Source organism: Asterias amurensis, chromosome 7, assembly GCF_032118995.1.
Source record: "Asterias amurensis chromosome 7, ASM3211899v1".
NCBI classification, from domain to species: domain Eukaryota; kingdom Metazoa; phylum Echinodermata; class Asteroidea; order Forcipulatida; family Asteriidae; genus Asterias; species Asterias amurensis.
The window spans coordinates 18,943,179-18,958,575 of NC_092654.1; the positions used below are offsets into that span (position 1 = coordinate 18,943,179).

General features: G+C 36.9%; 1 protein-coding gene across 2 annotated transcripts in view; it reads right to left on the reverse strand.

Annotated features, from left to right (window-relative positions):
- Positions 1-2,436: 2,436 nt before the first annotated feature.
- The window catches only part of LOC139939485 (uncharacterized), a 41,704-nt gene continuing 28,743 nt past the window's right edge, over positions 2,437-15,397 (reverse strand). Inside the window, exons 30-38 of one of the 2 annotated variants that reach the window (XM_071935442.1) lie at positions 14,046-14,211; positions 12,566-12,656; positions 11,609-11,685; positions 10,998-11,132; positions 9,353-9,475; positions 6,833-6,981; positions 5,353-5,488; positions 4,496-4,618; positions 2,437-4,347 (exon numbers count right to left, since the gene is read on the reverse strand). In XM_071935442.1, coding sequence (XP_071791543.1) covers positions 4,529-4,618; positions 5,353-5,488; positions 6,833-6,981; positions 9,353-9,475; positions 10,998-11,132; positions 11,609-11,685; positions 12,566-12,656; positions 14,046-14,211 — 967 coding nt within the window. In that variant the 3' untranslated portion in view covers positions 2,437-4,347; positions 4,496-4,528. Of the gene's footprint in view, positions 4,619-5,352; positions 5,489-6,832; positions 6,982-9,352; positions 9,476-10,997; positions 11,133-11,608; positions 11,686-12,565; positions 12,657-14,045; positions 14,212-15,397 lie in introns of both variants that reach the window. The other variant, XM_071935441.1, reaches the window with a different exon arrangement.

The window sequence follows — 15,397 nt, forward strand, 5'->3', positions numbered from 1 at the left end:
TAAGGTCTCAAAATCATCTTCTTTGAAAATTACTTCTTTCTCGCAAACTACCCCACTTAAGAGGGAGCGGTTTCTCACAATGTTTTATACTATCAACCTCTCCCTATTACTTGTTACCAAGTGAGGTTTTATGCTAATAACTATTTTGAGTAATTACCAATAGTGTCCACTGCCTTTAATAAAGGTATTGGACCTGAAGTAAATGCCATATAATTTAAGGATGGAAGATCGGGTAAACACAAATACAATTTATACCAAGTGGAAAATGTTTGGAATAAACTTCAAATTTCTAAATATTTAAACTAGCACAGTTTTGATCCAGGTGTGAATATTAGTTCTGTTTGTAAATTCATGCTGATTGCTTAAACAATTTCTTAGGATAGTGTAATAATATATTAAAGACTTGTTCTGTGTACAATATTGTTAAACATACAAAGTATAGAAACTATTGACGGCCATAAAGTAAAACCTTTACAGGGTAAGTTGATGTTTATTTTTAAAATGGAAAATTCGTTTTTCTATACTAAAACTCTAGGCCTTCTACTGATCCATTTAACCCCGCACACAGACACAATGTAAGGAATTGTGGCGGGAACATGTTTACACCCCCTTTTTATGAAGTGGAGGGGGGGGGGGTGTAATTGCATGTCAAATGCAGTCAAAGTACAACAGTGATACTAATGGAAATCAACCGTTTTCAAAAACGTAAAAAAGATCTTCAATTACTGGCCTTGTATGCAAATAAGCAGCCAGAAAAAAATATCAAGTAAAAATATAAAATAATAAAAACTGTATGATTTTAAAGACTAACCCTTCTCTCAAATTTATGATAATATTTTACTGACAAACATACAAATAGTTTTACTCCTTAAAAAAATAATAGTATCAAAGTCAAGGTGGAAGACGCTCCGCCCTCAGGTAATTATTCACTGAATTTAAAGTTAAGTAAAAAAAAATAAAAAATTACTTTGATCTATAGCATTTGCTTTATTTCTAAAGGTCAATGGTATTTGTCAATCACATTAAAAAGAATAGATGTTAACAGTAAATCTGCCACAGTTTACAACTATTTGAGGTATGTGGAGACATGCATTGACTCAGTAGTATAAAGGTTTGTTTATAATTAAGAATACACAAATTCTGAATAAAAGTTTTTCTTTGTACATGTATATGCTTTTTCTGGTGTGTAATATTTTATGATTTTTCTTTAAATTATGATATGTGTAAATATAGTGCATGCAGTTAATAAAGGACGTAATAAAAACAATTTGATTGCAAACTGTTCTCCCGCTGTGAGGGTAATAACATTTTGGGCAACAAATATTATAATAATAATAATAACAACCCGTTTTTATATAGCGCTTTTCACACCCGGAGGGCCCCCAAAGCGCTTCACATTATTACCCCTGGTCACTGGGCATTAAATCACTCATTAAACCATCTCAGCTCTCTGGTGGGGAGTATACAGCCTGTGCAACATTAATATGCGCTACTCGGCTAAAAATTATGTAGTTGCAGGAAAATGTATGACATTTTTTTTTTCTTTTCTTAAATTATGATTTGTGTCAACCTTATGCACTACTGCAAAATCATTGCTAAGTACACATCGGTGGGTACAAAACAAAATGTATTCAAAGTCCCAATAAAAAAAATAACATCTGTTAAAAATAATAGAGTCTTTAGTAAAAAATAAGATGCTAAGTAAAAAATAAGATGCTAAATAAAAAACTATTTTACTGCAAGTTTACAGTAATTTCTGATGCTAAACAGAAAAGTAAAAAAAAAACCAAAAACATCCTATCAGTACTACCAAATCACCTGTAAAGCTTTTTTTCTAATAAAAAAAATTAACTGGTAATTTAATAAGTACATTTGGCAACATTCTTTTATTATAATTCCGCAATCTATCAAATAAACTAATAATAAATATTTAACAAAAATTCAACTCTGAAGCACACAAAAGCATTGTTTTAAAATTCTTTTTAAAAAAGCATTCGGTTTTTCCTTTAGCCGACCTTGCGTTATTCAGGAAGAACTAGAGTAAGTTCTAGAACTCCAAGGGCAAGTAGGTTCGATTCCTGTCTGAGGTGCTTTGTGTTTTTCTCTGTCGTAATATTCGATGATACAGTAGGCCTACTTCATTATAACTCAGGTGAAAAGCTCAAACTAATGCACAAAAACTACTTTCATTAGCGGAATTGGTTACCAGCCATATCATCATGAAATAGTCACTGCTTCAGACTGGTTCCCGACAATGCTCTTTGGCTGTTAAATGGACACATTGTATTGGGTGCTCTGGGGTGGATCACAGCCCAGGGGTGGATTTCACAAAGGTAGTCCTAACCTAGGACTAGTCCTAGGCAATGCTAAGAGATAGGACCAGTCCTAAGTTAGGATGAGTTACTGGTCCTAACTTAGGACCAGTCATATCTCTTAGCATTGCCTAGGACTAGTCCTAAGTTAGGACTACCTTTGTGAAATCCACCCCTGGGCTGTGAAAGCGTTAATTACAAACATGAGTTTGGTTATAAAGATGTTTTAAAAGAACTGCCTCTAGCTTCAGGGCAATCTCGGTGGTATTGTTAGTGGAACACTGCTCTAGAATTGCAAAGTTTGTGTGTTCGAGTCCAACCCAGGAAATGTGCCTGTGATTTGTTTTCACAGGACTCGGGAAAGTACTGAGTTTACAGTGCGTACACACATAAGTGTAAAGGTAAAAACATAATTAATATTCTCTATCCACGATGCAAATTTAAAATCTATAAAGAACATAATGATTTACAAAAATGTATCACGAAATTGTGTGTTTTTTCTTTTCACTTATTGAACAAACACCGTCTGTAACCTTGTGGAGTAAAAAATTAGGCTCTATAAAATGGTGGATCGTGTTAGTTTGCGACGTGAAAGGAAAACAACATGAATATCGAGATAAATTTGTGTGAATCATTCTATTCTACTTTTAAAACGTCTTTTCAACCTTATCAATTTTCGATGGTCTAGCTTGAGTAAGTACTGAGTACTAGCATACATCGGTGTACATTCATTCATAAGACAAAAAAGATGTATAACCCAAAGCTGTGTCCCTTTAAAAACCAACAACAAACAAAACAACCTTCTTTAAAGGCAGTGGACACTATTGGTAATTACTCAAAATAATTATTATCATAAAACCCTTCTTGATTACGAGTAATAGGGAGAGGTTGATAGTATGAAACATTCTGAGAAACCTTTGAAGTGACGTAGTTTTTCGAGAAAGATGTAATTTTCCACGAATTTGATTTTGAGACTTCAGATTTAGAATTTAAGGTCTCGAAATCAAGCATCTGAAAGCTCACAACTTCGTGTGACCACGGTGCGGCAAGGGTGTTTTTTCTTTCGTTAATATCTGGATACACCAACTGTGAAGACTAGTCTTTAACAATTACCAATAATGTCCAGTGTCTTTAATCACAGTCCCATGGGTCACAGTAAAATGTAAACTAAAATCTATTCCAATAAAAAAAGGTAATAACATTATTTTAAAATACCTCAATCAGTTATATATAAATAAAATGTGTTAATGCAGTATAAAATTAGAGTATTACTTCAGGCACACGTACTGATTTTAAAAATAGATCAAATATTTACAATACAATTTTTTTTTATTTAAAAAAAGGCAAAGGTGGATTTCTAAGGAATATACATCAATTTAAATTATCATATCATAGCTAGTTGCAGCTGAAATTCAAAACTATTTTGGCATTTTTTTGGCAATTTTTTTCCGATTAAAATAGTAGAGTTCTGACATTAAACAACAATTCTTAAATATTAACATGAGTACTGTAACAAAACAGTTGCAAGATGATTTCATTTTTGATCATGAGTTAGCACACATTATACACATTTCATGGATTTTCTCAAATTTTGACAAATTTTTCAAAGAGCTGTTTAAGCAATAAAATCTGCAGGGAACAAGTTACCAACCATATCTGGCCAGAAACATTTCTTTCACCTTCTTAACATTTGTGTGTGCGACTCAGCAAAGTTGCGTAGCTGGCCTCGGAAAGTAAGGACAGACTTTTCAGAGAAAATCAAAATCACTTCCTAATTCCTTTAGAACACAATAGACCTTGTAAAATAATAAAGCATAGAAAAGTATAGAAAAAAACATCAACTGCAAAGGTTTGTGATACAAACAATTCCGCACAACAATTTATTGTGCTCTACATATTGTAGGTTTCCATTCATGGGTGATCGTCATCTCGGGAACACCTCAAAATAACCTTGCATAGTTGCTCAACTCTTCTGCAAGTTGCGTAGATTATCTCCATCTCATCTTCTTACACTTCCAACCCCTATTAGAGATCTCTTATTTGAGTAACAATCAAGGGTAAGCTATATTAGCTAGCTTAGTGCAGACATACCTCTAGGTTGATGGCAAAAGAGATCTCTGATTTGAGTAACGGTAAATCCCAATCGAGGGTAAGCATTATTAGTAAGCTTAGTGCAGACATACCTCTAGGTTGATGGCAATCCTTGGGTACTTTCTTTACACCATATTCTCATAGTTGGTTTCCCCATTACTTGATCTTCCTTGTAGTAGATGCATTATGCAGTCGTGGATGAAGATATATTGTTTCTGTGAAGAATAAACAAATTAACCAGTTCAGTCTCATGTATCCGTCTATGTTATATTACTGACCAACAAAAAAGGCTTCAAAAAAAAAAGAAGGTTTGTTATCCTACATAAATGTAGTTGTATTATTTCATTTCAAAAGGTCATGTCTTTGACATACGAGTTCTGTGAAAAAAAAACACCACACAGGCATATTACTCGGGTGGGATTCAAACCCACTACCATTTTAATTCTAGAGCAATGTCTTCCAAACTAGGCCACCAATGTTTGACGGTACCTAGAGGCATTTTCTAATCCTATGCTTTAGCAGCGCGTACTGCAACGATTATTTTGATAGATGGATAAATTTGCAGCAGGGATAAATAAAGAGTAAAGGTTTTAACCTCACAGCGATGTGTGTTAGCACTGAGTGTTCAGTACTTTCAGAAGTTCAGAGAAAAGAATCACAGGAATATTCTACCCCAGTATAAATATGCCCGAGATTTTTTTCCACAAAACTCGAGAAAGGTACCGAGTATACAGTGCTAACACACATCGGTTTTGGGGTAAAACCAAAATTAATATTCTTTATCCCCGATGCAAATTTAAAATCTATCAATAGCAGAATATGGTCAAGTATCATTCTTTACATAAGCAGCTCAATGACATTGGGCCCGGATAAGGAGCATTATCAAACATAATACTACCGAACAAAACATTAAAAAAAAAAGTGTTTGAGAAATCTAGTTGCGTCCTACCTCTGTCTGCACCATGTAGTTCCTATGCATGCGCATTTCAGACGTAATACCAAACACATCCACAAAGTCATTCCCCTTGAGATGTTGAGAAATGCGGTCAAGACTGAGGAATGTCCCCGTCCTTCCAACCCCGGCACTAAATCAAGAAAACAAACATTCTGTCATTTTAGAAAACAACAGCAAAATGTTGCAAGGTGCAGTAAACTAAGGGCCATGTCACACCATGGATGGATTTCACAAAGAGTTAAGACTAGTCTTATCTCGAGTAAGGACGAGTTACTCGTCCTAACTTAGGACTAGCCTAAAGTTTTTGGTATCTCCTAGGCTAGTCCTAAGTTAGGACTAGTCCTAACTTTGGACTAGCCTAAAGTTGTTGGTATCTCCTAGGCTAGTCCTAAGTTAGGACTAGTCCTAACTTTGGACTAGCCTTAGGTTTTTGGCATCTCCTAGGCTAGTCCTAAGTTAGGACTAGTCCCAAGTTCTTTGTGAAATCGACCCATGGATATTTACAGGCAACCAGTTCCAGGGGATCTCCAAGAAGAAAACTAATTCACATTTGAATGTTCACACATTATTATTTAGATCGTAAGACATTGTTTGAAAAGTTACTCCTGTGCTACCAAAGCGGTCCTGCAGCATGCACTGCAGCTGGTTGCCTCCAAGTTGCCTGCAAATGTTTGCTGCCTGTGACAAGGCCCCTAAAGGCCACAATACACCAGGAACTTTACAGGCCATCAATTCCAGGCAACCTCCAAGTAGAAAAGGTATTCCCATTCGAACGTTTACATTTGTATCTTGTTGATCAGAAGACCTTTTAAAAAAGAAATTACTCATGTGTACATAAAGTGGTCCAGTGGCAGGCACTGCGTTTGGTTGCCTCCAAGTTGCCTGGAAAAGTTGCCTCATGTGACAAGACCCTTAAAGGAACACGTTGCCTTGGATCGGTCGAGTTGGTCTTTGAAAAGCGTTTGTAACCGTTTGTTATAAAATGCTTATGATTAGAGAGATATTTTAAAAGTAGAATATATTGATCCACACAAGTATCACTCGAAATTGCGTGGTTTTCCTTTTACCTCGTCGACAAACACGGTCGGCCATTTATGGGAGTCAAATTTTTGACTCCCATAAATGGCCAACCGTGTTAGTTCGCAAAGTAAAAGGAAAACCACGCAATTTCGAGGGCAATGTGTGTGGATCATTGTGTTTTACTTTTAAAACATCTTTTTAACCATATGCATTTTATAACAAAAGGTTACAGAACGCTTTCAAAGACCAACTCGACCGATCCAAGGCACTTTGTACCTTTAATAACTTAGTGATAAATGCACACTTATATCTCTGCCGTACAAAAGTAACCAAAGAAAAACAAACATTGAACAAACATTTACAATGCAATTAACAATAATACCAATTAGCCCAACTTAGGATAGAGGTGGGTTTTTAATTGAGATTTAAATGCATGCCAGTCTCTAACACCAACCTGCAGTGGACGATCGTTGGACGTCTATTTTTTGGAATCTGGTTCCGAATGTTACGTACAAAATGGAGGATGCCCTCACTGCTTTCCGGCACCCCATGATCGGGCCAGGCTGTGAAGTTGAAATGACGCAGTTTACGGCTCTTCTCACCCTAGATGAAATAAAAAAACAATGTTTAAATACTGGACAGAGATCAAGTTGTTTTTCCCAACATTATGGCAAAAACTAATAATAATAACGATTTTATTAATTAAAGTATTAACCTTAACACTCATTGAATGGTTGGCTATTTACAGAATAATTAAAAAAAAATCTTGAAAAAAAAAAACATATCCATAGAAATTTGTTCTAAACAAATACAATTAAGTTTTTGTATATAACACAAGAAATAAAAAATTTTGAAAAAAAAATGTAAACTTGGGTCGAGGATGCTTATTTTCATAGAAGCCCCATTTGAAAATCATGTTCTATTTTGTGAAATCAGTACAAAAGGTTTAATGATAACTTAGACGTCAGTTGGGCAAAATTCTTAACAGAAACAAAGACCAAAATTTATTCTCATGTGTGCTTTGTTCATTTGTTAAATACATTTTACTTACATTTATTTCTTTGTTAAAAAGTACTTTCCTAACAATATAATACAAATATTAAATTAGTTTTTTGAATCGTTTGATTGTTTTATTTAATCCAACATAAATATAGATGCATACAATGAAACTAACCTGTGAAAAATATCATTTTAAAAGGTAAAACATTAAACAATACAGCAATAAGCAATTTCAATACAGAGGAAGGAAAAAGAAACAACTGGAGCTTGAGGATTGCCTAAAACAGGCATGAGAATGGGTGATGATAAAAAAACAGGAAAAAAATTCAGTTGATTGGAAATGTCAATATTCCATCATTTTTGTGTGCGAAGCACACCAACACGAGCGCGCAGCGCGAGGTCCCTTACGGCCGGGGTCCAGGGCCCGCTTAAGGGCCCTGGGAGCTCTGGGTACTTTAGAAGCTCTGTTGTGGTCTCTAATGCATTTCTGACATCTATTTTTCCAGGTAGAAGTGAGCTACTTTTGTGTGATTTTTCCCTTTTTTTTTTATCATAGGTTTAAGGGAAAACAAGGAATGTAAAGCTCAAACAATTCAAACAATTTTGGGTTCGCCTGCGATTTTGTTACAATTCCGGAAAAAGAAAGGGAGAAAAAAAAAATAGTAATAATATTTTTATTTTTTTGATGATCTTATCCCTTATTTTTGCCCTTGAAAATGCTTTTTTTCTCACCAACAACCATTGTTATAGGTTCTTGATTTGAAATTCGGTTGTGTAAAAGAAACTCTTTTGCAATTAAATGTTTGTGATTTTAACGATCCGTCGGCGACGCACATTTTAAAATATATATAGGCCAATATATTTGGCGAGAGCGATGTGTTTTTGAGAAAGAGGTTGTGATTCAGCATAGGGTATAACTGGAACGAGGTTGAGATTAGACCACAACATAAAATAGAACCAATGAAGAAAGCACGTCGTCCGGACGTACAGTGTGTTCGTTGGTTCCCAATATATCTTTCGCTGGTTGTGAGGCAATAACAGGTACCAGTTTTCCATGGCCTGCTGGCGATCTCAGATTCGTGCCGCGCCGCTCATTGGTTCGTGTACAAACCTGCACGTACACAGTACACATATGGTGCAAAACACGTGCATTGTTTTTTCAGTAGACTTTCAAAAGTCTCCACACGTGTTATCTTTGCTGCAGCAGCAAGCGCATTACACGCAAACATTATTGAATCGTACCACTATAAACGAAGCAAGGAATGAGGCAAGTTTATACATCTGTCGATGCTGCTGCATGCATGCGCGGTGCCAGGAAGACTACCACTAGCCGTAAACTGGGCCAGCTGCTTGACGGCAATTTGTTGTTTCAGTGCCGTTTTTTCATGAACGCTGTATGGATCCGCGATAATAACAATTACAAAGGTAAACTTACATTGACTTGAGAAGAGGGATTAGAGAAATCCAAATGTATACCCCCAAAAACCTACCCCCCGAATTTTATAGCAAATTCACATCGCACTCGGAGACCACAATTTTGAAAGGAAAAAATCCGGAATTCCGGTTTAAACCGGAAGATTCTCATGCCTGCTAAAAAGAAACACAGTCCCAAGGCTCTCATCTCCAGCTGGTCCTTAAGAGTACAACAATAAAGTGAAATATAAAAATAAACAAATATAAAAATATATGAAATACAATTATATATAAATGATGTCTCTGAAGATGGTCCGGTTTGGATCGAAAGCTAAGGCCATCTACCCTACTCATTTTAAATTATATAAATATATAAATAAACAAACAGAAAAAAGAAAAAAAAATTACAAGACCACAAACGGTACGTGTACAAAATACACACACAAGGGCATACAAGAAAGGTTAAAACATAAATGAAAAATAACTTTAAAATAAGATGATAAGGAAGAAAAAAAAAAGTGAAAAATACCCCCAAAACCACAACGATTAGTTTGAGTCTTACCTTTTGTACTTCGAATTCTCGGACTGTCCATTGTTTGAGTACTTTCTCAGATAACAGAGTAACAAAGATCTCACCATAACAAACCGTCTCATCATCAACCGGCCAGTACCTGTGACACTTAACCTTAAACAAAATAATTTACGTAGACAAATTAGTTTGGATTTTTCTCATATAACTTTTTGGAAGATCGGCAAATATTTTCCTACACTCAGTGAACTCTGCAAAGCTACAGGTATCAAGAAAAGCAGAACTACATCTTATCATCCACAGGGAAATGGGTTAACGGAGCACTTTAACAACACTCTGTTAAATTTGATTAGTACTCTAGAACCGGAACTCAAACAAGATTGGAAGAAGTATGTTGGACCAACGACCCACGCATACAATGCAACACGCCATGACTCAACTGGTCATGCCCAATTCTTCCTCATGTTCGGGCGTCACCCAAATCTACCCATCGACCTAATGTTTAACCTGAAGACAACCGACGGTGATAATTCAAACCTGTTCGTAGAATTTGTGGAAAAGCATCGTGAAAGACTACCGGGTAATCTTTGCATACAAAACAGCCAATGAAAACAAAGCAACAGTGAAACGGAAACGTTTGCTCAATAGAGGTTCGAGAGAAAATTTGATAAACAATTATTTTGTAGGCCGACATTGGTGCACGTAGAAAACAATTGTATTAAGTGCCTAATAGACTATTAAAGGAACGTTACAGAATTGGAAAGAAACAAAAATCGTGAAGATCACAGATTTACATTAAACTTACACGGTCTAGTGATGATGATAGTTGAAAAACATCCCTTGAAATATTTCTGTCTGAAATGTCATATTTGATGAAAAATAATCTAACTTCGCATTTGGAGTTTATCGCTCAGTGAGCGTTTTATTCATTTTTATTTTGGCATCGATGCAATGCAAAATTTGTAATCGGCTTTTCACTATTCTCTCGTGACTCAGATGGCCGATTGATCTCAAACTTCTACAGGTTTGTCAGTTTATGTATATGGTGGATTACATAAAATGCTTACACTGCCAGCAACTTTGTTGTTAGCAGAAACCAATTCTGTAATGTTCCTTTAATATTATTTGCTAAAGACTTGAAATACCACTGGACTAAAGGCCACAACCAAATAAGTCCTACAGTGTTTTTCCAAACACACACTCTTGAACACCAATATATTGTGGTATCAAAGCAAAAACTTTGTATCCCAATTTTGCAAAACAGTCCTTAAAGGGACTATGTAACTTTTGTAGGACAAAAAACACAATGTCCACAGATTTACATTAAACTTACACAGTTTGAAGATAATGATAGTAGAAAGCTTCCCTGAAAATACTACGTGCTGAGGTGCTGTAGTTTTTGGGAATTGAGTAAAACAATGTCATGAAAACTTTTTTTTTGCTCATGTGACAAAAAATTATTTTAATCATTTACAAACGTATTTTCCTGACATTGTTTTACTCATTTCTCAAAAATTAAAGCACCTCAGTAAGTAAGATTTGAAGGGAAGCTTTCCACTATCATTATCTTCAAACCCTGTAAGTTTAATGTAAATCTATGGACATTTTGAAAAAATACCCAAATCCTTTAACTTGCTAAGACCTTTATGAAAAACACCGTACTGACTCGGTTACTTACTCTGCCCTTTTCGACCAGCTGAGTTACCATGACGATAGTGGATACACGCTGTTCCCAGACTAGCCTCCACATATCATCTACAGTACCTGGCAACGGTCCTTGGCATGCGATGAATTCCCGGGGAGAATTGTAACCCTTGAGGAGCAAAAAAGGTACATTAGGTCATTTTTGAATCAACAAACTATTATTTTATGTACTTATTGTATCTATTTTTTTTCTTTCATTATTATCTCGCAACTTCGACGACCAATTGAGCTCAAATTTTCACAGGTTTGTTATTTTATGCATATGTTGAGATACACCAAGTGAGAAGACTGGCTTTTTGACAATTACCAATAGTGTCAAGTGTCTTTAAACATGATAATAAAAATAATATGGTTTCTTGTGTGGCACCCTATCCACTCAGTGATGCTAAAGGCGCTGTAACATACAGTATTTTCCTGCAAGGTATGTAGGACTACTTTTGAATTATGAGACCTACTACTTTTACATAGCACCATGTAATGGTCTACAAGGTGCCGTGGCGCCATACGCAGCAAATCACCCCAAGAACACCGGGGCGAACCCCTTCTCTTTTTTAATAAGTGCTAATTATTAAAATGGCAACTTACAGGAATGAAGTTAGCATTAATGTAGTCTGATCCTTCTTCATCATCCACTTGGCTTAGCTTGACCCTTGAGTGGTCATCTGAAACAAAGGTCAAAGGTCAATTGTCATATACTACTTCTATTCTATTTGTATTGTTAACTATGTACATACATATATAGGGTATATGAATAATTTTTTGTATTATCATTTCCTGTAATAGACCGATCCATTAGGCTCCGCCCACAATGCACGTGTGTGCAAGAACACGTGAGCCTCTCCAATGCCTTTCTGCACAACTCTGTCGCGCGCATCAAGCTAACGCGCACGCATGTCGGACTTGATTTGTCGGACCTTTGTTGCGTTATGATTGTTCAATGCGCAATAGGGCGGAGCTTAATGGATCGGTCTATTGGTGGTACGTCCGCTGTTGGTTTGGTTAATAACCGGACAACTGTATAAAAAGCCTTAGGGTCATGTCACATGAGCCAATTTACCGGCAACCAGTTCCATCTCAAAGAAGAGAACCCGTTCACATTTATATATTGACATTACTATTCTCAGAAGGATAAGACATTGTTTGGAAAATTACTTATGTGCTACCAAAGTGGTCCTGTAGCAAGCACTGCAGGATAAGATATAGAAGAGTTTGCGGTAATACCATGGTGTTACCGCAAACTCTTCTATATCTTATTTCCACCATGCAAAGTTTCAAATCCTACTTACCTGGATAATTTGCCTCATGTGACAAGTCCCTTATTAAATTAGTGATATGAACACTGTTATCTGAAGAAAAGCAATTATAGTCAGGTGTCTTGTTCAAGGAAACACATGTCACATCTCCATGGCTTAGCCAACAGAGTCCTCAGGTCTTGAAAGTTGACTTTTGTACACCTCTTGTTTAAAAGTCTGAAAGTGTTGATAATTTTCTTGAAAGAACCTGGCATAAAAAGGAAGGGTATGAGCAAAGAGCCCTACTTACAAGGAAGAATATTTACGAATCGATTCTTGCTGCGATTCACGTCTAGAAGTGCCGCTTCGGTTGACTGGTCCCGGCCGATTGGACGAAGCTCCTGATCAAATAAAAAAAGAAATACGATAATAGGTTTAAGTAGTGGTAGAAGTGCAGGAGAGCTGAGAAGATAACGATTGAAAGAGAACAGGTGATGGCGGCGACTCCAGAAATGCGCCCCCATTCAATTTGAGGATGAGGCGGCCACCGAGCGAGTCTTTGCTGAATGATGATGATGATAATCAGGAAGTAATGAGTAGGATTTGAAACTTTGCATGGTGGAAATAAGATATGGAAGAGTTTGCGATAACACGGTGTAATAACAATCTCTATAACACGGTCTAATAACAATCTCTAAATGAGTTGGGGTGGTTCTGAAAAGAACCGTTGGATTAACTCGACGTTTCGATCAGTATGCTCTGATCGTCTTCTGGAGAATGCTGGACTCTGATGCTGCATGCTGCTTAAGTACTGGGCGGTGGATCAGCGAATCAGGAAGTAATGACTTCGGTTTATGGGGATAACAACAGCATAACGTCACAAATGCAAAAATGCTTTAACTTGGTTTTGCAAAAAAACTCAAAAACTATAAATCCAGTCTAATTTAAATGGGATACAACGTTTTGACAACTTCCAACTAAAGCGAAACAGAAGAGGAATTTTAGGAGACACAAAGATATCTAAAATCTCTTTTGGGAGAAGTATTGGTTCTGAGAGGAATGGGGGTTCATATGTCTATTAGACGTGTGATCTGCTTGTCTTAAAGGCAGTGGACACTATTGGTAATTACTCAAAATAATTATTAGCATAAAACCTTACTTGATAACGAGTAATGGGGAGAGATTGATAGTATAAAACTTTGTGAGGAACGGCTCCCTCTGAAGTGACATAGTTTTCGAGAAAGAAGTAATTTTCCACGAATTTGATTTCGAGCCCTCAGATTTAGAATTTGAGGTCTCGAAATCAAGCATCTGAAAGCACACAAATTCGTGTGACAAGGTGTTTTTTCTTTCATTATTATCTCGCAACTTCGAAGACCAATTGAGTTCAAATTTTCACAGGTTTGTTATTTTATGCATATGTTGAGATACACCAAGTGAGAAGACTGGTCTTGGACAATTACCAATAGTGTCCAGGGTCTTTAAAGGGAAGGTATATGTTTGTTAATCACTGTTAAAATTAACGGCAATCATAACTGTTGGTTAGAAGCCTTCAGCACCTTTCGATAGAATAAAGCTTTTTTGAGAATCACTTTATTTCGAAGTAATGTGGTTACTCAAAAAGATATCCGTTTTTATGCCCCAAAATTTAAATCTGAGAAGCGACAGTTTTCGCTTAAGCAGCTGTATGAAATTGGGCCCTGGCCATAGCCACTGAGCTGAAGTAATCAATTTGAACACGGCTTCATCTTCTGAGGTCTGAATGTGCGGTATGTATAAGAGGTACGTACATCATACTCTTCTGAGAAGAGGTAGTCCGAGTCTGCTTTCATCGAGCGGTAATGCTCAGGGAAGTTATCCAGCTGTATGGGTCTCGAGTTTCCCCTCTTACGTAATGGCACTTGCACGTCATTTGCAAAACCTTCATTGGCAAAGGCAGTGGCTGAAGCTCCATTCCTGTCAACGGAAAAGGCAATTTTGAAATAAAAAATTTGAAATAATACATCAGAGAACTAAAAAAATATATATACCTTAAATATTATATGCTTTTTAAAGGAGAATTTACGTCCAGAGATTAAAAGGGTAAGTTCGAAGTAGCATTCTGCTAGATCTTAACTTCTGTCTTAAGGGATACTTTTGTTCACTTGTCCCACGCTTTAATTGTAAAGCAAGCACCCAATTTACATATTTTGAGATATTCATCATTAAAAAGATTCAATGGTGATACACTAGCTTCCTGTGCTAATAATTTGACGCGTTCGACCAGTTCAAGTCCCTTCAGAAAAATAGTTGTAAAACAAAAAATTCAAGACCTCACAGCCACACAGTTTTCAAAATGTGAAACAGGACTCTTGAGGGTGCTTTGTGACCTGTTTTCTTGGGGGGGTCGCCATTCTTTCTTGCAAAAGAAGCAATTTATAAATGAAGGAGTACCTTTGATCAATTTATCACTAAAATAGATGGGACATGAAAGGGTTTTAATAAAGTAAATCTAAAAAGTGAACATAGTGGACTAAGTCAACTCGGGGAGGGATTAGGGTTTCATGACCGAGTGGTTAAGAGCGTCAAATTCAAGTTCTGGTGGTTAAGTCATCGGAGTGTGGGTTCAAATCCCAGTCCTGACACTTGTGTCCTTGAGCAAGATACTTTACTGCTTTTCCTCACCCAGGGGTATAAATGGGTACCTGCGAGGGTACAGGTTGATATTGTGTATGAAAAAGCCTTCGGGACGCCACGACAGCTCAGGGCTGTATACGCCCCAGGGAGCTGAGAAAGATCAAAGGGATGTTATTGGCCCAATGACCAGGACATTAATGTAAAGCCGATTGAGGCGGTTTGTGGGTGTGTTCGATTAGCTTCCTTGTGTCGACCCCGCAGTGCTCACTCTGGTGAGCCCCCGACAAGAGCTAATCGAACCATCACTCACCCTCTTGTGGTGACGTCATGCACCTAGGTCCAGCCCCAAGTGACCCACTCCACAAGGAGGGTACTTGGGGCTGACCCGGGTGAGCCCCTGGAATGACGTCAAAGCTATTCGAACGTACCGGGGGCAGACCGGGGTCGACCCAGGGAAGCGAATCGAACGCACCCAATGTGAAATGCGCCCTATAAGAATTAGTTATAATAATTTAATTACTATTAT